We start from the raw sequence: 20,635 nt of genomic DNA, 5'->3' as shown, positions 1-20,635 counted from the left end.
CCAGCCTCGTCTTTCACTCTTGCTTTTCTCTGCAGGGGGAAGGATGTCGCTCTCATGGGGGATGAGGAGGAATTTGCACCTGGAGCACTTTGAAGCAGGTGGAAGTGACTGTCAGGTCAGTTCACTATGAGGGTGAGATTGGCAGCTTCCCAACCGGACACAAAAAGGTCTGGAGGAAAATGAAACTTAATTATTTTTTTATTTTATTTTATTTTTTAAAGGACGCTTCAGAGCAAAGACGAGACGGTCAGTCGTATGTGCTGTAGCAGCAGTTTACAATCATTTATTAATTCAATTTAGTTAGTTTCAATGGTGTATTCTGCTGCTGTGATCAGTTTGTGCAAATTAACCCTTTATACGGTAAAGTTTAGGCTATAACATCCATTTATTAATGAGATATTTGAAAGCTGTTGCAGCAAATTGATGACTTCCCGATTAATGAAGCAATCTGCATACTCCTCCTCTCCTTAATAATTATATATATCTAACAAAAATTGAATTAATTTCTTTTGGTTTTTTGTTTTGTTCTTAATTTTACAGTCCACAATTAAAAGTGTTTGGTAAAAAGATCAAGTAGTTTTCAATTGATTTGTTAGAGTTTTACACTTTTTGACGCCCAACATGACGATACCTTAATAAATATAGGCCCACATTAGTTAAGCCAATTAATAGAGATGAAAATGTTTAAATGCTTAAATAGATGAAACCAGCCAGTCTTTATGGATTTGTGCTCGTTTATATAACACGCTATTTATAATCCTAAAATCGTGTGTTATGTTAAATTTCTTTTGTTACATTCATTAAAAGTTGGCATCTGTATATGATCTGAAAATTCAGGGAGCTCTAACATGATTTATTCTCGATTATAAATTCTGAAAATAAATTACATTCACCTGTCATCAGATCTTAAAATACTGAATTTCTGTCCGGTTTGCATTGACGAGATCGTGTCACCTGTTTCATAGATTGTCAATCTGCCAAAGATTTTCTTTTAAATGTGAATCTTGAAATTGGGAAGTTAATCTCATTTTAAAAAAAAACGTTTTATTGTGTTTCTTTCTTAGTTTCTATTTTAAAGTAAATGAAGAGATTGTGAGTTTAAGACAACCTACCAACCAAATCCTATGTTAAAAGGAATTATTTAAAGACTCATTAACACTGGATTTCTCACGTGACCATTTTTGAAGGATAATTTGGGAGAAATATATTTTATAATTTGGGGTAAACTGTCTTATTTCCCACAGTTGCTCCTCTTTGCATGCTCTGCCGCAGAATTACCCGACAGTACGGGATTCATGATCACCTTTAGATGTGAACACAGAACTCTAATTTGCCTTCATCTCACTTAAATCGAGTATAATATAGCCTGTAGTTTACTCCCGGCTGTGTATTACGTGTCAGATAATGTCTATTAAATGCCAATTTTCTATGATAGTACTGTTACTTGATATGAAACAACACCTGCGGAGTCTCTCTGTAAATTAATATAATTACTGCTCTGAACAAAAGTCAAGAATAGACGGCTAATTTTTCCTTGACCCACAACACCATGGAGATCGAAGGCCAGATCTCGTTTCAGAAAAAAGTTCCTATGCTATAATTTACACGGGAATAAGAAGAGAAATCATTTGACAAATAAATTACATAGAATAAAATGGAGTGTGGCAGTGCGGATGTGTCAGATTTCTGTTTGGTAAAATCTGATTTCTTTTTATTCACTAACAATTTTCCAAATTCCCAAGGTGTGCGTTTTCTCCTGAGATAGAGAGAGTAGTTTTTAAAGATTAAAAATAGATTGATTCTTTGAGAAATAATATGAAAAAATAGGTTACTTGTGCTTAATGATCCATAAATGCGTGCGTAAAGGAGCTCCTGTTTTTAATAAAATCCAAATGAATTTCTGTCTTATTCTGTCAGCAATGACAGTCACAACATATTAATCTATAAATTGAATATTTTTCCCACGCATTAAACGTAAACTATGAAAAAAAAAAATAACGGGGAGACGCTGGAATGGGGCTAATGTTCACTGATGGGGGTGTTTGCATTTCAACGATCGCAGGCTGAAAGGATAAAACAAAAATCAGCGACATGTCCCTCTATATCAGATATCTCCACATGCAGGTATGAAAGGAAGTTATGTGGGACGGTCCACTCTTCAGTATCCCTCTCAGTCCTTTAAGCTCTAGGGCAGCCAATGAGGAGCATCACTGCCGCTACAGAGGGCCTCGGGTGGCTCATACCTGCATCAAGGAGATCAGATTTTAGGACAAATAGGCGCCGTGTTTGAACAGGGGGGACTGTTTTTACCATATAGGGTTAAAAAAAAAGATGGGACACTGATGTACCAAAAGCGTATACACCCTGCTGTGAGGGCGTATGCATGCGTAAAAGCGCAGTGGTATTGCAGTGCTGCCAGTGCTACCAGTGCTGCCAGTGCTAAAATAGAGATGTTTCCAGCTGTGTCACCATGAATGCGGATCTTTGGTGCTGTCATTGTTCATGTTTCGAATTATTATATTATGTTCTGTTACTATTATTTCTGCCTCATTTCCAACTGTCAGAAAGTAAACTCAATTCCTTTTTTAATCCTGATTTACAGCATCCCACAGAGTGTGTGTAGGTCTGAGAGGGATGGAGGTGTTTTATGAGGCCAAAGAAGGATTGCTGATGTACGGCAGCTCCCTACAGACCCCAGCTTAACACTCAAACTTTTACTAGAAACAGAATAATGGCCAGTACAACTCCAGCAATACTTCAGATCCAGTGAAAGACAACCTCCAAGAATGTTCCTGTGGGAAAACATTTACAATGTTTTGTATCCTCCAACAACCTAGAATGAGGATCTATTTTTTTTTTTGTTTTTAACCCTGCTTGACTTAAATTTAGGCGCAGTGACATGGGCCTCCTTAACCCTGCAATACCCCTCTCCTTGTGTTGACATGCAGCCCTAAAGGTAGCTGTCAGTTTACCCTGTCCTGGAATCACACAGCTATTCATCATTGTTTGACAGGTGTGTCTAGGGGAAAAATCTATAGTGGTCCAGATGATACCTACAGGGCATCAGATCACAGCACTAACATCATGGTGAGATGATGATGAGGAGAATTAATAAGGAAGTTTCATTAAAATAAACTTATTTGACTTGGAACAATGGACATGATACACACTTCTATTTAATGCATATGTGGCTTTAGTGGAAAATTGCTCCTGTTTATTAGTCAGTACTTTTTGTGTGCTCTCAGACAGAAACAAATAGTCCCAAACCAATGATGAAATGACAATTAAGTGATTTATAAACCAGGTTAACATTTTATAAAGGCCAATTTCACTTTGTTCAAACTTTGGGAAGATTTTTGTAGCAGTTTGTGCAAGAAAGTAGGACCTATGAGATAACCTCTCAGATTATAACTGTGTTTTAATAAATGTGTTTTTATGCTTTTATCTGACTGTCAGTTACTGATTTGTCAAATAAAAAGTCAATTTCTATTACAGCACTTCCTAAAACTGTTTTTATTTTGTAGTGATTGTTATAATTATTGGTAAATTCTGACTGCTATTATTATTATTCAAATAGGAAATGTCTATATTGCACTTTGTAAAAGTCTCAAAATAAAATTGCATCCAAATGATAGTAATGCCTGATATGTTTTAATGTTTTTCGGTCTAAACAGTCATTTAACACAAAGAACACATGTACATTTCAATAGGAGTTGCCCTGTTTTGGCCACACGGTCACTTTCAGGCCAATAACACAACAAAACGCCTGTTTTCAGTCTGACACTGTACATGCCCACACTATAATGTGTTTTACATTGAAATAATGTCATGTATATGCTCAAAAGTGCTGAAATATCTTACCTTTACAAACACAGCAAGAAAAAAACACAACCTGTAACAGAGACAGTTATTTGAAAGTCAATGGAATATGCCTATTTCCAATCACTGCAGAGGTAGGAAGGCGCATTTAAAATAAAAACCAACATAAGGTGACATTTTCAGTCTGTTTTAGGCCGCTGGTTCCCACAGTGGGGTCCTGGGGGATTCAGAGGTCCTGAAGGGGCTCCCCAGCAGAGCGAGGAACACTTTAATGTTACTGCTGTGTCTCTCCTCAGAGGTTAACATACTGATTTTTATAAGGAGGTCCGGTCTCTCCATTCATATACAGTTCAGAGAGTTTTACAACTTCTTTCCTCGAGACAGAGTTTTACTAAACGAGGGAGTCAGTTTTTGAGGATGTTGAAAAAACACAAAAAAGTGTGGGAACCCCTGGTCTGGCCTGGACAACCCGATGAGGCAGAGCCGCTGAGCATGAGTCTCCTCTGGTCTCCTCACTTTGATTTCCTGGGAGCGAATATGATAAAACAAAAATGAATAAATACAGTCACCGTGTTCTCACTGATTCCCCGCACACGCAGAGAGTGTCCACGCAGGGAGGCAGTAGGCGTAGGGATAATAGTAGGATGGCTGCAGGGAGAGCAGCGGGGGCCGCAGGATCTCTCCCGGGCTGTACTGTCTCTGGTCGTCCCGCACCAAAACTTTCACCGCCACCTTCTTGGCCGCCGGGGTCGACGCCATCAGATCGGCGGCCATCTGGCGACGTTTCGTCTTGTACCTGCGGTTCTGGAACCAGATCTTGACCTGAGTCTCTGTGAGCTTCAGGGAGGCCGCCAGATCCGCCCGCTCCGGTCCGGACAGGTACCGCTGGTGGTTGAAGCGGCGCTCCAATTCGAAGACCTGAGCATGGGAGAAGGCCGCTCTGGAGCGCTTCTTCCTCTGTTTGGGCTGGTCCAGGTTCTTATCGTCCAGGGTGCTGGAGTCTGAGAGAGGGGAGACACGCAGATGGGCCATGCAAGTGAATTCCTGCATTTGTTTGCATTTGTTGATTTCAGGTGAGCTTGGTGTGTTTTTGGATGTAACAAAAAAGGGAGAGATACTAAATGAAAGGAGAGTGAACATTACCGAGGGTTTTAATTTCCCTGTTTAATCACGCCGTAAGAAATCCACTTCTATGAATTTATCTAAGTTCACTGGATGCTGTAACTTTTTTAATTAAAGTGAAAAATGTCTGAAAGTTTTCACACAGGCCTAGACGCCACAACGACAGTGCAGACCATTATTTATTAAGACGAGATCGCTTCTTGAAATACAACATCGTGTGTTTCTGGTTGTTTATGACTTTAGTCCGAAGTTAAATTGTGCCAATGCAGCATATCTTAGCTTACAACCATGAGAACTGCAATTACTGCTTATAAACATTGGTGTTATAGTGACAACGTTTCACGATGGGCCAATGCAACCATTCATATTCGTGCGTAAAAACAGGCTAATTCGTGCGTAATAGTCAACAGGATGTGGAGAGGTTTTGCAAATAAGCAAACAGGCCTGATTATCCTAAAGTAACACAGTCTGGTCATTTTATCAGTACGGTATTAAGAGAGGACTGGGCTTTTTATTGAAGACTTGCCACTTTTAAAGTTTCATTGGAGCATTGTGGTTTCTGGACTATTAATCAAATCAGAGAGCCACACTTGTTTTTTTGCTTTGTAGTCTTGCAGTAGTCTTTCTGTGGCACTTACCTGTAGCGTTATTCGGCTCACTGTCACTCTTCGCGTTTTCCACAGCTGCAGATTCGTGGTCCGTTTCCTCTTGCAGACTTTCCTCCGGCACATCCGACACAGGGTCTCCGTCCTTCTCCGACTTGCACACGGCCGGAGTCTTGCTGTCGTTGTCATCGCTGAGTCCCGAGTCCGAGTCGTAGCTTTTCTGGTCCGTCGGCTCACAAGACTCCCCATCATCTCTCCCAGACCCGCCGTTCATCTCCCCAAATATTTTCCAGCACGCAGTCTTGGAGAAGCACATGTCCAAATCTGGCAAGTGTCGGCTGTCGTCCTTTTTGTTCAGGATGGCTTGGATTGAGAAAGGCATCAGCGAGTTGCCACGAACGGCCATTTTCAGAAAAGCGAAGTTTGCTCGGTCTTCAAGCTGTGTAATTAACCGGCCCAAGTAGTGGAGCATATGTCAGTTCATCCACATTTTAGGCTACTCCCTCCGTGGAGCAATGCTGTCGCTTAACTTTTCCCTCCAGCAGTTGGTTTCTGGTCGCATCCCAGCGGGAGAAGCCGTGGAAAGTTTCTCCTACATCCACAGGCACGATGCTGCTCCTCTGCTTAGCTCTGCCATCAGCCCGGGCTCGCTCCAGTCTCCGGCCCTTTTCACTAAGTTTTTTTTAACCATCCACCCTCACCTGTGACTGACAGGCACTCCTAGTCGCCTCCTATTGGTCGAGAGAGAAGGGAACCCGTCTCCGGATTGGCAACTGTAAACGACGTCATGCTGCTTTCAACCGGGTGGGAAAAAGTTTAAGGGTGAAAGAAAAGTTTGGTGGAAGCTTTTCACAGGAGGTGAAACTGACATTCACGTTGCAACCACACAAATTGACTCCAGCAGCAACTCCAGATCCATTTTTGTGCCTTTCTTTTTTTTGTGAAATCAAAATTGCTGGTTTATTTTGTTTAATTAATTTAGAGGGGATTTATTATTATTATTATTAAAGTGTAGATGTCTCTGAACTCGTGGTGATCGGAATTTGAGTAGTCAAAATCACGAGGTTCCCGTGCGTAAAACTCTGATATGACAAGAAAGCTGTAACAATAATAACACTAGAAAATAGAACTGAAGCCTCCCGTGTCCCATTTTCTACACATGACCTGAATGCAGCATTAGGACAATAAATTTGTAGTATAGGACATCATTTTTAAAGCTTAACCCTTCATCATCCAGGTCTTTTTGGAAGTCCGGTGCGTAAAGGGACTCTTTTTTTCTTGGGTAATATTTTGGGCACTGACCACTGTGTGTCAGGATGTTGCCGACGCACACTGTCTTCTTTTTATTACACCTTAAAGCCTCAGGGATTCTCGTTTTTGTCACTTCCTTGGCAGGCCTGCATCATGAATCGCCATGACCAGGTAGGCCTCGAACCAAAAATTTTGCATTCAGAAACAAAAGTCAAAAATTAGTAGTTGACCCACTGTTGGCTTTAAAACTGTATCCTTAAAAAGAGACAACATATTTGATAACAGGACAATTATGATGCTTTTATACGATGGTGCTCTTGTTTTGTTTTTTTAGCTTTTTATAAATGTGGTGTCTTTTGTGACAGTGATGTATACTTCTATAAATACTTAAGTGACACCCAAAACAACTGAAATGATTGCCTGAATATTTCACTCGTTACAAAAGCAGATTTTTATTTGTGGATTCTCAGACTGCCAGTTTTTGCAGCGTAAAAAGGAAATGTTTATTTTCTTCTACTTGCGGCGGATTCCTTCAATACCGTACATCAGCGAAACTCGTAGAAATGACTGACTGGAGGATTATTAAGTGTGAGCAGAATAAAGATACATGAATGTGGCTCTCAGCTGCAGTCTTGTGACTGTAAGTCGACAAACATCTGTCGCTGCAGATCTGGATTCTGACCTCTGCCGTTCTTCAGGTCGCCTGCTGCTGCTTTCATTTACCAGCCAGTAAAAATTCACATCATGTCTCACAAAATAATATTTTGCTCAAAGGCGTGAATAGTTATTTTTTTTAAAGATATGTCTTATGAAGCGGTACAATGAACTCATAATAAGCCTTTATATATAAAACAAAGAAAATAAAAAAGATACAAAGCCACAACTGAAACACGCAGAGTTCAAGGATGATACTGTACATGTACCCTTAAAGCAATAAGCTCAATAAAGGCTCATTAACTTTAATATTTTATTCTTTAAATTTAGATTTATTTGACGTTATAGCTGATTTATTTAACTTTATTAATTCAGCCAGCCTTAATAAAAAACTGACATATTAAACCTGTAATTAACCAGCCTGTAATCAATGGCCTGATGACTCCAGTTCTGCATTAATACACTGTAAATATTGTAAAAACTATATATAATTAACATTATTAATAATTAATTAATTTGTTGCTATTATTTTTTGTTTAAATCTTAAAAAGATTAAAGTATGTTGTGTGGGGATAACATCTGTTCTTATTTTTATGTAGCCTACATCAAAAAGTAAAAAAAAAAAATGAACGACTAGCTTTTGTTAGGAAAGAATGAAACGGGTTTTTATTTGGTTATTTGGTTCATTTGCTGTTTTGGTTTTTGTGTATTTTCTGATATCAAAGCTTCAGGCTGATGCGCGCAGAAACAGATTATTTCCAGAGTCTGATGAGAAAATCTCCGCTGACCTGAAATTCGTTTGGAAACAAAGCTCTGAAGCTTTGTCATTAATCTTTGTTCCCAGAGGTCTCATTAAAAGTGCGTCTGCTGGTAAAAGCGTGTGGAGAGGCGAAGTTTATCATTGTGCGTTTTGGATAAATGACACTTTTTCTCCTGCGTGTCTTTGGATGCGCATTAAAGCAACAGAAACAGCTGCATTAAACTTTAATCTCTGCATTAGATTCCGTCATAATAATGAGATTAATGAAGAAAAATGTGGCTGCAAATAGAGTTATGATATTCATAAATGGAGCTGACTTCACAGCATGGATTGGTCAGGGCTGCAGTCACCTTGTGCAGACCAGTTGCATGCATATATTATACCATCTAGTGGCCACTGGAAATAAGTCCTCACCTTGACTTTTTGGCATCTTGTCCCTTTTGGGGGTTAATTACATATGAGGGGATTTTTCTTCTTCTAAATATCTTTAAATTCCCTTTTTCAGATCTCAAAGACTAACTTTCACGTTTCAGGCTGCAAGACTGATGCTCTGTCAATCAACTAACAGTGTTCATAAAAGCACGATTTATGTCCTGTTCTGGGAAAGTCACGTGAGTGTTGGTGAGTAAAATTATGTGGCATTGTCTCAGGCTTGGTTGTGACCTTGAGGATGAAAGTCTGCATCACCGCAAGCAAAGAAAACACAACTGGAATAGGGGAAAAGCAAAAAAACCACTGACACCGTCTGGATATTTTCACACACCCTGCCCTTGTTCTTTTAGAAACTGCTCATTTCACACAAGGCCAATACACGAGTGGTACATCACATCTTTTTTTTACTCTCTTCTATTGTAAGAAGACCTATTTTTCTTCACTGCGTCCTTCATGCATTCTTTAAACTGTTGTCTTTTGTCCTAAAACCAGCCTAACTGACCCCTACGCAGGGTTTTACCCTGGAAAAATGGAAAATAAATACTGTCTGCCAATTCTCCAACAAAGTGAGTCAGTGTGCGCCTATCAATGTGATGTCAAGCAGAGCTCCAGGGGTTACTCTGTGTTTTGGTAACCACACTGGGAGGAAGAGTAATAAGCAGTAAGTAGCTGTAAGTGGCAGGAAATGTAAACAGCAGCAGCAACAGCAGCTTGGTTTTCATTCAGACAACTGCAGGAGCATTAAGAAAAAAAGTATAAATACACAGCTGCTTTGTTGTGATTCATATTTACAGTCAAGATGATCATCTGGGCAGCTGAAGATGCATTCAGAACATTAAATATGGCTGTGAAAGTCATCTGAAAAATATTTGTCAAGGAAACAAATTCTGATCATATGTAAACAACTCTAAATTAAGAAAATCTAGAATATCTTTGTACCTAATATTTTACATATTTTGTGGCATTTTGTTCAGTCATTCAGGCAGTTTCACAGACATCATTTTCACTGATGGGAAACATTTTAAAACTTAAAGATTAGCGTCACGTTTAACTTCTGTAATAAAGCCAATTCAGATGTGATGAGCTCATAACACATGAGCCTGAAAAGTCAAATCTATTCAAGGAGTCACTGCTGACTTTGGTGAATTGGAGAAATATAACAATAGCTGTAGCAGTCTGGATATAGCACATTTATTATTATAATTAGAAGTAGTATTATTGTTGTTGTTAGTCATAGTAGTGGTAGTATTTTAAAAGTAGGAAATGATTATTTTATTGCTGCAAAACTCCTATTTTTAGTCCTGTGATCTATGATTTCTGGGTGTCTCTGTGAAATCACATTTAGCTAAAATTAAACAATATACTGTAGATTTATATCTATATATAAACACATCAATGGAAAATACATAAAGTCTAGGGCTGCGAGTACTGATTATTTTCATTATTAATTAATCTGTTGAACATTTTTGTGATTAAACTTTTTTTTAAATCTAATTTGTCTTTCAAAACACCAACAAATATATATATATTTCTATTTCTATTTCTTCTGGCTTGTTTTGCCTGATCAACAATTTAAAACCCTAATATATTCAATTAGTGATACAATACAGAGAAGAGAGGCACAAAGTCACATTTTAATAAACTTGAATGAGAAAATATTTGGCATTTTCGTTTGCTAAATGACTTAATTAATACCAAAAATCAGATGAATTGTTTCAATCAACATGAACAAATAAACTTGGCTGTTAATTTAAAACCTTTGTGCTCTGAATCTGAGTCTGGTTCTTCTGGACAGGAGGGCTCCATCTGCTGGTGTGAAAGAAAACCTGCTGGTACAGAAAAAAAAGGAGTGATATTGAAAGATGAGACGTTCACTACATAATGTCTGTGCCGGGAAAAGGTGTATTTGGTCTTCTTCTACAACAACACGATTCCCTAATATCTCCAGACTCTTTGTCTGCTCTCCTGCTTGCACACTCCCCTCAGTGTAACACGAGGGTGAAATCCCCACCACCACCTTTCCAGTAAAGAAATAAACTTTAATGGCACAGCCCCCCCACCACCACCTTTTTTTCCCTCCCTTGCCTCTTCTTGTAACTTTAATCTCGCATTTTAAACAGAAATCTCGCCTGATGCAGCAACATGCCGGTTGCCATGGTAACCTGCGTCTCTGTTTCCCCTCCTCTCCAGGGTGTGTTTATGACAGGTCTTGAATTTTTTCTCTTGCGTGCTGGTATGAAGAAGGAGGCTCACAGCATGCCATACCCTCCCCTCTTAACCCACCCACCCCATCACCACACACACACACACACACACACACACACACACACACTTCTTATGTGAGAATAGCTGCCAAATTGTGTTCAGATGGAGCAATACGTAAGAGGGCACTGCCAAGAGTCATTTGCAATAAATGCTCCTAAAAACGTCCTCCAAATTTCTCACCAAATATCGGCTCCACAGTGATAGCACCCTTAATCAACCTCAACATTGGAAAGTGGAAGGAAGGGGAAGGTGGGGTTGGGAGGGGGTTTGGGGGGGGGGGTAGTACTGCCAGCTTTAAGTGTGCTTTTAGTGGCCCAAGTTACAATTGAACCCTCCAGATCTTTTTTTTATCTTTTTTTTTTTTTCTTTCCCAAAGCCTTGCATGCGATGGAGCACTAAATGTAAGAGCCCTTGGGACTGAACACTTAATACAGTAAATGGAACCAAGAGACAAGCAGAGAGCAGTCATCCTGAGTTCCTCCTTCTCTTGGAAGCTATTCAAAACATCTCGGCAATGGCTACATTACTGGAGACACAGGAGCAAGAGCACTTTCAGTGGGGGGATAGCCCACTGTTACAGTCCAATTAATGTGTGTAGATAGTGCAGGCGTGATTTATAGTTTATTTTCAGGTCTGCTGTGCTGACAAACGAGCTTCCATCCGCCTCTGGCACGCTACAGATAATGCATTCAGCTCAAGCACATCATGAAAGGCTTCTCGAGTCTGAAGGGCCTGGCTGTGACCGACTCTTTCTCCTTTGCTCACGCCTAAATAAAGACGTCCTTCAAAAGTAGCAGACGTCCTTTCACTGGTCTCATGTCAAATGTAAAATACCACTTTTGAGCATGGGAGTTGATGTAGTTATAAAAACTTCAAGGACCATTTAGAAATTCTTGACATATGGGCCAATTCTTTTCAGACAGTGAAGTGGACGTCTGGACTGTCTGCAGCTGCACATAATTTACCTGTCCGACAGGTGCAGCCTATCATCTTAGAGTGCAGAAGACTTAAAGGATGAGCCTGGCATTATTCTATATTTGTCTTATCAACGAATGCTATGAAATCATGAAAAAACAACAATGTGTTAGTCCGTCCCTGAACACCTGAGTTCTCTGCCTTGTCTGTAGCACTTGAGCCTATTTGTATCTAGTAAAGACATAAAACCTTAAAAACATGTTATAAAAGTGATTTTCTCAAATTGCTGGGCACTGTAGTTTTTAGTAAAAAGTTACTATAGTCAGACAGATATAGGAATTTGGAAGCTAATATTGATATTTGAGCTATTATTAATTTTTCCTTCTTCCTTCCTTCCTTCCTACATCCCATAAAATTAATATATGAAGAACAAGGAACAGGGACATATGATTGTTTGCTTTGTTTGTACATGTATGTTTGAATTCAGTGACTGAAATTAAATAAATATAATTAAATATTTTTGATTTAGATTTCTGCTCTCTACTGCAGAAAGAATAGGATGGTGACACAGCGTCAAACAAATTGTTGGCATTTCTATACTTTGATTTAATGTAGTTTATCAGCTGACACAAACACAGATACGATATGATGATTTATCTTGAATGAGCTAATATCAACAGATATATTGGGGCCTTGCCGGCTCTAAATGTTACAGAAATTGGAGAAACGTGTCTATTTGTTGGGGTCTATTTTCAACTGTGGATTAATACACATGTAATGCACTTGTGAAAGTTTATAGCAACACAATAGTGTGTGTTAGTGTTCATGGTAATGATGGAACAACGATGGACGTCTACAGCACAGAATAATAAACTATATAAAGTTTTAGACACAGAGACAATACCTGTTAGCTGGGTCACTTCATTCTTGTTTTTTTTTAAATGAATATAGAAAATGAGCAGATTTATCCTTTAACTTACACAGTGTGACAAAGTAGCATCTGCCCCTGAAAATAATGTCCAGTGTCAAAACATTTGCTGACAGAGCTGCAGTATTTGTTATAAGCCTGTTTGTTATGCTGAGTAATGCTGGTGTAATGTGGCATTTTAAAAGCTAACTAGTTAATAATGGTAAAAGGCAATGTTGAGGAAAGGGTTAGGGTTACTAAACTAAACTAATAGCTACTTCACAATGAAAAATTGTTAAACTACATCTTAACTACTCTCAAAACTATATCCAAACTACACCACAACATATTATCACAGTCTGAGTCTGGATCTCATATTGTTACACAGAGCTGACACTGAGGAAAGTGTAGGTGTGTTTGATTTAGGGATCAGGGCAGGCCAGCGGGAGGATGTGTTGTAAGGAGAGGAGGTGGAACCTACATTTCTAAGAAAGTTCATAGTATTCGATCTCAGACATCTTGCTCACAAACCACAGGTGATTTTAATCCAATCGCAGGTGATTGTTATTAAATGACAACTGTGGTTAATGAGCTGTGCCATTGTGCCATACTGTACGGCAAAAAACATCACAAGAATACTATGAATATGTAGTTTGTAATTAACCACATACACTACATCACTCAAGTGTATTGAAAAAGCTACTGAGATTTTGATGTAATTAAACTACCACTCACCTACTGTAAATTGTAGTTAAACTAAACTACATGTAATTAACTGCTCCCCAACACTGGTTATATAGATGATTGAAAGCTTTGTATGGAATTACAATCATACAGTAAGTACAAAATGAAAGAACCTTACATACTCTGAAGCTGAAAATCAAGGTTGAAAAGATTATTTAAAATTTTGTATTTCGCAAGCACTATTTTTTTCATTTCATTGAATGTTGAAATACAACCAACCAATCAGTTTTGTTGGTCAGCACACATAGTATAGCTGCACTCTGGTGTATTTGTTGCAGCTTCAGATGCCAGAAGTTGATCCAGATCTCGACTGAACTGCTGAAGTATTTCAATACTGCAAAAGTCTAAAAAAAAAACAGCTTAAAGACTGTAAGCCATCACCCCTCCCTGCTGCCTGTCGCTGGCTATTTCTATGACTCTTATATGAAACACTTCTGACGTTAAACACCTGTTAACTTTTATGTCTTGTGAGAGGAGTGGCTGAATGGGAGAGCATTATATTCAGTGCCATTCGGCCCTGCCAAATCCCCAGAAGAGGAAAGACCACTCCCAGTGCAGAGAGGCAGCAGCAGGGGGGGGAGTGAGCCCCCTTATCCCTGCAGCCTGCAAGGATCCCCTCCGCTCAAAGACAACAGTTAACTCTATTCCAGCTGACAGCTGTGTGAAACCACCATCTTTCCACAGCTCTCTGTGGGATAAACTTACACAACTACTCACCAGCAGACGTGCTAAAAGATGTGTGTAAAATACTTTGCCACAAAAATGGTTAAATTATCTTGTTTAAATCCCTAAAATGACATCTACTCCTCCTCCCTCATTAAAAACTCCTGAATCTGTAAATATACAAATATTTTTCATCTCATACTTTTAACTGCTGGACACAAGATGTCTCTTACTTCACTGTAAAGCCAATTATCAGTATTTGCGAACTGGAGGCTTCAAGTTTCCACATCACACTCTCTTAATTTCAATATCGGACCACGATGGGCTTCCAAACCAATTGTGATGTCACAAAACCAGCTCGTTGACCGACCCCTTAAAATTGGATTTTCAGTGTCCACAAGTGTCAAACTCTGCACATACCTCAATCTGCACAGTGAAGCTCAAACATCCAACTGTGGGAACAAGAAGAAAAAGATATTTTTGAGTGGAGGGAGACTTTAAAAGGGACAGGAGGCAGATCTGAGGCAGTTTACATTGTTGGTCTCTTGTATCACTGTCAAAGCTGAAGTGAATATAGAGCACCAAACTGCAGTTCAAGACCAATAATGCAAGATTATCAACTTGGTGTATCAACTTTGTACTTCATCAAGAATGAAGTCAAGACAAATATAAATGATCTTCTTTAAGATCAACTTTAAGAAATATTCTTAACCAAAATGTTGAATCTTAACATATCATTTGGTAAAAAGGTTAAATCTCCACCTCTTAATACAGAGTAGCAAATTCAGTTGAAACATTACTGGATCAGCAAAGTTAAGCTTCCTGCACATCTGTATCAGATTTCATAGCAATCCATCCAATAGTTGTGAAGATGTTTTAACTCAGAACCACCGATGTCGACCTTGCGGTGGCGCAAGAGGAGAAATCGGGGATCTGCAAACATTAGGATTCATCCTCTGAAGATCATGAGTGTCTGCACAAAATTTAATGGCAGTCCATCCAATAGCTGCAGAGATATTTCAACCAAGGATTAAAATGATTAAGATTAAGATTGTATTTGGTAAAAAAAAAAATAGAATAGAGAATAGAAAAGTTGTAAGTTAGTTGCTATTTCTCTTATAAACGTTTGTATCAAGTAAAAACTATTGAAGAAGATGGTGATATTATAGTTTTGTAAAGTTCTGAGTCTGAGGCGAGACAGCTGGAACCATCTGGAGTGAAACCTGGTGAACAGGAGAAGAGTTACGTACATTTGATTTCTGATGGACTCAGTCTGGTCTGCATGTCGCTGTTTGTCTTCTCGAGGCATGAAGTGTCTCTGTTACATTTGAGATTACGTCAAATAAGTAAAAAATTAGGGAACAGTATGAAATCTTGATTCCTTTTCTTACAATAGGAATAAAGTAGATCCGAAAGCACCTAAAGCAGGTCAGTATTTTCCCACATTTTTGCAGTATAAGTCATTTTTAGATCATCTGCTTTCTCTACCTTTTCAAAGTCTTGTTCCTGATGTGAAGTCCCTGCTGAGTTGAGTGCAGTTCACCAAGTGGGCCCTCCTCCACCTCATACATAAAACCTGCTGCCTATAAATCAGTCTAATGTGCCTCAGACTGCTGATGCTCAGCAGTAGAAACCTGCTTGGCAAAATTCAAATCATTTTAGGACTACAATGCAAACGACTATAATAAAATGACGATTCAAGTCCCTCCAATGGCATCAGGGACTGAAAGGAGTGCTGTTAGTCTGCCAGGCCTGGTGCCTAAATGAGGGCCGCTTCAAACCTTTAAATTAGAGTTGTTGGGCTAATATTTTAAGACTTGGATTCCAGCACCAGGAAATACCTGAGAGTTACACCTTTAAAGGATTCAAATTTAGAAATCCACAGGAATGGTTGGAAAACTTCAACTAGCCCCTTTTAGAAAACTCGGGCTCTCTGTAAGCTCTCCATGCTTTTTTGGATCCCATAAGTTCAGGTGCAGCGATTAAGGCCTCCTAACGTGTTAATGATGGAGGAATATTTCATTCTGAGTTTGTCAGTTTTATCCTCCATTAGCAGACAGGAATGTCCTCTCCTCTTCTCCGCTCCGAGGTGATTGGTTAATGTCTTTGGCTATTTACACATTACAGACAGCACATCCATTCAGAAAGTGGAGATAACGTTTGAGACATAATGAGGCTGAATTAAAATTTTTCATCATAAACAGTTCAGCTTTTCAAAGTTTTGAAAAACAATCAACATGAGCTGGGTTTCCTTCAGCAGTTGCACAGCTGGTAAAAATCTTTTAAACTAGTCATTTCTGGTCATAAAAGATTTTATGTTCTGAAGTTCAAACATATTGAGCAGTCGTAGAAATGAGAGAAATAAGTGAAATCTTATGATTTATACTTGCCTGACAATGAAAAACAATGAAAAACAGAAGCAATATTCAGTAATTTTACATTTATGAAACAAACATCTTTACATTGAGAAGGATGGAAGATATCTAACACCATTAAACTGATATACTGTAAAGCAATACAAATAACTACATTACCTCAATTTTAATAAAACATTACTACAGTAAACAGCAGCAGGCATTGTTGCAAATACATCATGAGGAAGATTCAGTTTATAGAGACAAACTATCATGTTTTCCCTGTCAGTGACTAATACTACTCTGCTGTGTTAACAGAGGCATTACAAAACTTCCCTTAACTTTTAAGTATTTTGTTAAAAAAACCTTTAAAAAGTGGGGAGGAAAACTCCTCCTGTCATTCACAGAATGAATATTCAATAATAAAAATTCACAGTGAAAGGCACTTCACTGGGATTTCTATGTACAAGTGTGTAGATTTACATCCAGTCAGATAACATTTGATGTGTTACAGTGACGTCTGCGGAGGTGCAACAGTCTCAGCACACACCGAGACACAATCAGGCTTCTTGACTGACTGACAGCTCATTTCAATTCACCCTCTTTATCTCAAAGCACGACTCGACTACAACATTAGGCCTTTGATTGGCCTGAAACACTCTGGTTCAGTGGGCATTACTAAATAAACGAAGGAATGATGAAGTCTGATCCAAACCATATGGGCGTAGTGCAGTAGAAGGTATTCTGAGGGATTCCTGCACAGATCCTCAGGTTTAGACTCAACCACGAGAGGAAAGTGTATAATACTATCCAGAGCTTTTCAATATCTCCAGCCTATGAAGCAGAAACAGATCTATGTGCTAACTTGACTGCAGAGACTCTCTGACCCTCGACAACAAAACGGCGGTGTTCTCACTTGAATATGGAGTGAATAAAAAAAACACTGTTGGGGCGAACTCTCAGAGAATTTAGCGTTTGGCTCTCTTGGAAGGGAGCTCCTCTGATTTCTGTCCTCCCCGCGTTCGCACCGCAGGAGGGCTGGCCTCCCGTTTACGGCCCCCCTTCGCCGCCGCTGCCTGGCCCCTCGTCCCGCTGCAGGAGGCAAACAGGGAGCAAGTGTCAGTCCATTTGTAAGAGTGTCATGTTTACATGCTGCATGCATTTGTCTTTGTTAATGTGAGAATTAGTCACAAAAATGATGTGCGATAATCACGACTTAAAAACAGAAAGTGAAACTGATTTAGGACTTTAGTAACTATAATTTAATTTGAGACCAGTTCATGGTGGCCAAAACATGCTGAAATTACTAATAAGCACAAATATGGGATAAATAAGGCAGAAAAATAAGACTGCTCTTATTAATGTGGTAAATCAAGATTATTTACTTTAATTTGATGTATTTGACTCTTTCAGACCATTAAAAATGACCCAATGTCTACCCTGAATTTGCATGGAAATTGCGATGTTTAGCTTCTGTCAATAATATGTATTTTTGTACATAATGATTCTTTCCAGACCTCCCAAGATAAATAACAATTATTGTATCATAAAATCAAATCATTCATAAGACTCAACTAATATTTACTGATAGTAGTCCTGTACCTGTAGTGTTATTCCACAAGTTTAATATACTTTCATTTCAAACCATTTAGACCCGTTAAGATTTTTTTTTTTTTTTTTAATTAATAACTCAAAAACATTTTGAAATTCCGGGAAAACTTTGGTAAAATGTTCTCTTTCACAGAACAGGGACCTAGAAGTCAGTTTTGGTTGAATTCCCCTTTAAGCTCGTTGGTTCTGTTGAACTCACCGCGTGCCAGCTGCGGTCTCCTCTTTACCGTTCTGTCGACTTGCCCGGGTGGAGGGTTTGCTTGGCTTGTTTCTGAGGACCAATAAAAACAAATATGAAACAACAGTTGTTGCTTTAGTGCTGAATCTGCCCTGCCTCAGGTTAATAGGATATGACAGCGATGATGCCTGCTGGGTACTTTAGAGCGTAAACATTCAGTACTAAAACCATCAGGGGCTTATTGGTCATCGCTGCGTTTCAATGAGGGTGAAGCAGAGTCTCAAAACTGTTTATTGTGCTGTGAATGAGTTAGATTTGACTGCTCAATATAAAATATGAAACTGCTGGCTTATCTAAAGATGTTTCAGCAGTTTGTTGTATTTCCCATCATGTTTTTGAAATTTCATTTGTGTTATGAGCATACTTTTATGGCAGATTTTTACATTTAAATCCTTTAATCAAACAATTAAGTTCAAATAAAGTTTTAAATGAACAAGCCTGAAACTGCAGCCATGACACCAGCAGCTTATTACTGTTGTTGATTCATTTTTGTCCACCGTGAGCTGCTAAATTACCTTTCAGCCTCCAGACGAGAAGCTGACCGCGTGGTAGCTCGGGGCAAAGGTCCTTTTCCTTCCTCACCGTCATCTTCTTCCTCTTCCTCATTCTGCTCGCCTTCTTTTTCTTCTGGCTTTTTGTCATTTTTATCTGTGTGAAAGACGAAACAACCAATAAGATACATTTAATTATTGGAATGTATCAGAATCTATCCATCTATCTATCTATCTATCTATCCATCTATCTATCTATCATTTTGCCAACATTTAGAACAACTTTTAAATTTCCTTACCTAAATCATCTGCGGGTGCTGCTGCCTTTGAGGGCCGTCCCCTCCGAGCAGGTCTCTTTGGAGTTGTCTCTTGGTCCTCTTGCTGTTGCTCCTCCTCATCCTGGAGAAATAACAATAACTGTGTTTATTCCACTCAAGTCAAACTAGAGATTTAAAAAAAGGTGAGGAATGCAAATAACATAGCAGTGAGTAAAAGAAGGAAGTAAAGATTTAAAAAGGAGACTGGTTAAAAGTGTTTGAAGTTCTTCACACAGAGTAAAGATGACAAAGAAAAGGGATGAGTGCACAAAATTTATACCTTACAGAACCACATTTGTACATAAAAATATGAAAATTGTTAATTTTACTATTAACATACATCATTCAGTTTCTTCTCACTGGAACTCTCCTCTTTTACCTCCTCTTGTCCATCTGACTGGCTCACTGACGGGGAACAACCTGGGAAAAGATACCTGTCAGACTACAGAAGGCTTGTCTCCACAATAATAAGTATACAGATTATCCAAGGTTAAGTATTTGACATATACAAGAACTTTTCATACATAATCATTTATTTTGAATTTAAGTGTTTCTAGTGTGTGGTTTTCCTCACCGCTGTCTTTGTCAGGTTGTTGCTCGCTTTGTTCTTGCTCACTGGTGTCTTTCTTCACCTCCTCTTCAGACTGGGTTTCCTAAAGAATACATTTGGACCAGACATCAAGACATATTAATAACGCTTTAGATACAAGAAATGTGGTAATCTTCCACAGAGGGATGAAGAAAAATGGAGACAGTCAAGAGAGATACAGAGAACACAAGATGACAAATCTCACCTCCACAGATTCCTCCATTTCCTCTGACTTCTTCTTCTTCATCACTGGTTCACCTGAAAGTAAAACATTATAGGTCAAAACTGATGGAAAATATGCAACATCATTTATTTTATATAATAATGAACAACCAGAAAATGTTTAGTAAAGTTTTAACTCAAAGCAAAGCTGACAGCCTTCTTATAATTTCTTAATAAGTCCTTAATACTATAATTCAGTAAAGACAGCAAAATAAAACAATTTTATACAATGAAATGCACAAATGAGCTGCTAAGATTCACTCATTTTTTCTTTCACTAAAAAGGTGCTCTAACTGACACGTGTCCCTGCCTGACCAAATTTGTGTTTAATTTGTGTATGTGCACGAGCTTTCTCTTTGCAGTCGGAGCTTCCAGCACCTTCTCTGTCCTCTGCAGCTGGAGACGGCAGACTGGTCTGACTTCCTCGCCGACCACTTTTCTTTGGCCCACCTTCCTCTTCAGTTCCCTGCAGATTTTGGAAAAATAAAATGATAAAAAGCAAAATACAGTCACAGTAAAATGAACTCGATGCAAGTGCTACACAAAATATTATTGTCTGCCGAAATGTTTCAATCAACGTGTGGCTGAAGTTAAAAACTTGACAATTAGCCAACAATGTCACATGAACAGTAACATGGACTGTGCTTAGAAAAATAAACTGATAATGTTAAATGTC

General features: G+C 38.8%; 2 protein-coding genes across 2 annotated transcripts; both read right to left on the bottom strand.

Annotated features, from left to right (window-relative positions):
- Positions 1 to 4,395: 4,395 nt before the first annotated feature.
- On the bottom strand, positions 4,396 to 5,952 carry nkx3-2 (NK3 homeobox 2). The gene is made up of 2 exons (XM_053324293.1): positions 5,580 to 5,952; positions 4,396 to 4,820 (listed from the first exon to the last, which is right to left on the bottom strand). The coding sequence occupies exons 1-2, from the start codon at positions 5,950 to 5,952 to the stop codon at positions 4,396 to 4,398; spliced, it is 798 nt and encodes a 265-aa protein (XP_053180268.1).
- Positions 5,953 to 16,607: 10,655 nt separating this feature from the next.
- On the bottom strand, positions 16,608 to 20,421 carry LOC128363332 (glutamic acid-rich protein-like). The gene is made up of 8 exons (XM_053324297.1): positions 20,338 to 20,421; positions 19,943 to 19,995; positions 19,723 to 19,801; positions 19,489 to 19,568; positions 19,131 to 19,230; positions 18,856 to 18,988; positions 18,302 to 18,373; positions 16,608 to 17,583 (listed from the first exon to the last, which is right to left on the bottom strand). The coding sequence occupies exons 2-8, from the start codon at positions 19,982 to 19,984 to the stop codon at positions 17,460 to 17,462; spliced, it is 630 nt and encodes a 209-aa protein (XP_053180272.1). The 5' UTR covers positions 19,985 to 19,995; positions 20,338 to 20,421; the 3' UTR covers positions 16,608 to 17,459.
- Positions 20,422 to 20,635: the final 214 nt, after the last annotated feature.

Source organism: Scomber japonicus, chromosome 8 (genome assembly GCF_027409825.1).
Source record: "Scomber japonicus isolate fScoJap1 chromosome 8, fScoJap1.pri, whole genome shotgun sequence".
Classification (NCBI taxonomy): Eukaryota; Metazoa; Chordata; class Actinopteri; order Scombriformes; family Scombridae; genus Scomber; species Scomber japonicus.
The sequence above is the reverse complement of the archived record's forward strand: the minus strand, read 5'-3'. Positions and strand labels throughout refer to the sequence as shown.

Excerpts from the sequence above, each read along its gene's own strand:
- nkx3-2 (XM_053324293.1), bottom strand. The coding sequence starts at position 5,952 with ATGGCCGTTCGTGGCAACTCGCTGATGCCTTTCTCAATCCAAGCCATC. Across the intron at positions 4,821-5,579 it reads TGAGCCGAATAACGCTACAG|ACTCCAGCACCCTGGACGAT; the intron begins GTAAGTGCCACA and ends CCCCTCTCTCAG.
- LOC128363332 (XM_053324297.1), bottom strand. The coding sequence starts at position 19,984 with ATGAAGAAGAAGAAGTCAGAGGAAATGGAGGAATCTGTGGAG. Across the intron at positions 19,802-19,942 it reads AAATGGAGGAATCTGTGGAG|GAAACCCAGTCTGAAGAGGA; the intron begins GTGAGATTTGTC and ends TGTATTCTTTAG. Across the intron at positions 18,989-19,130 it reads AGCACCCGCAGATGATTTAG|ATAAAAATGACAAAAAGCCA; the intron begins GTAAGGAAATTT and ends TCTTTCACACAG.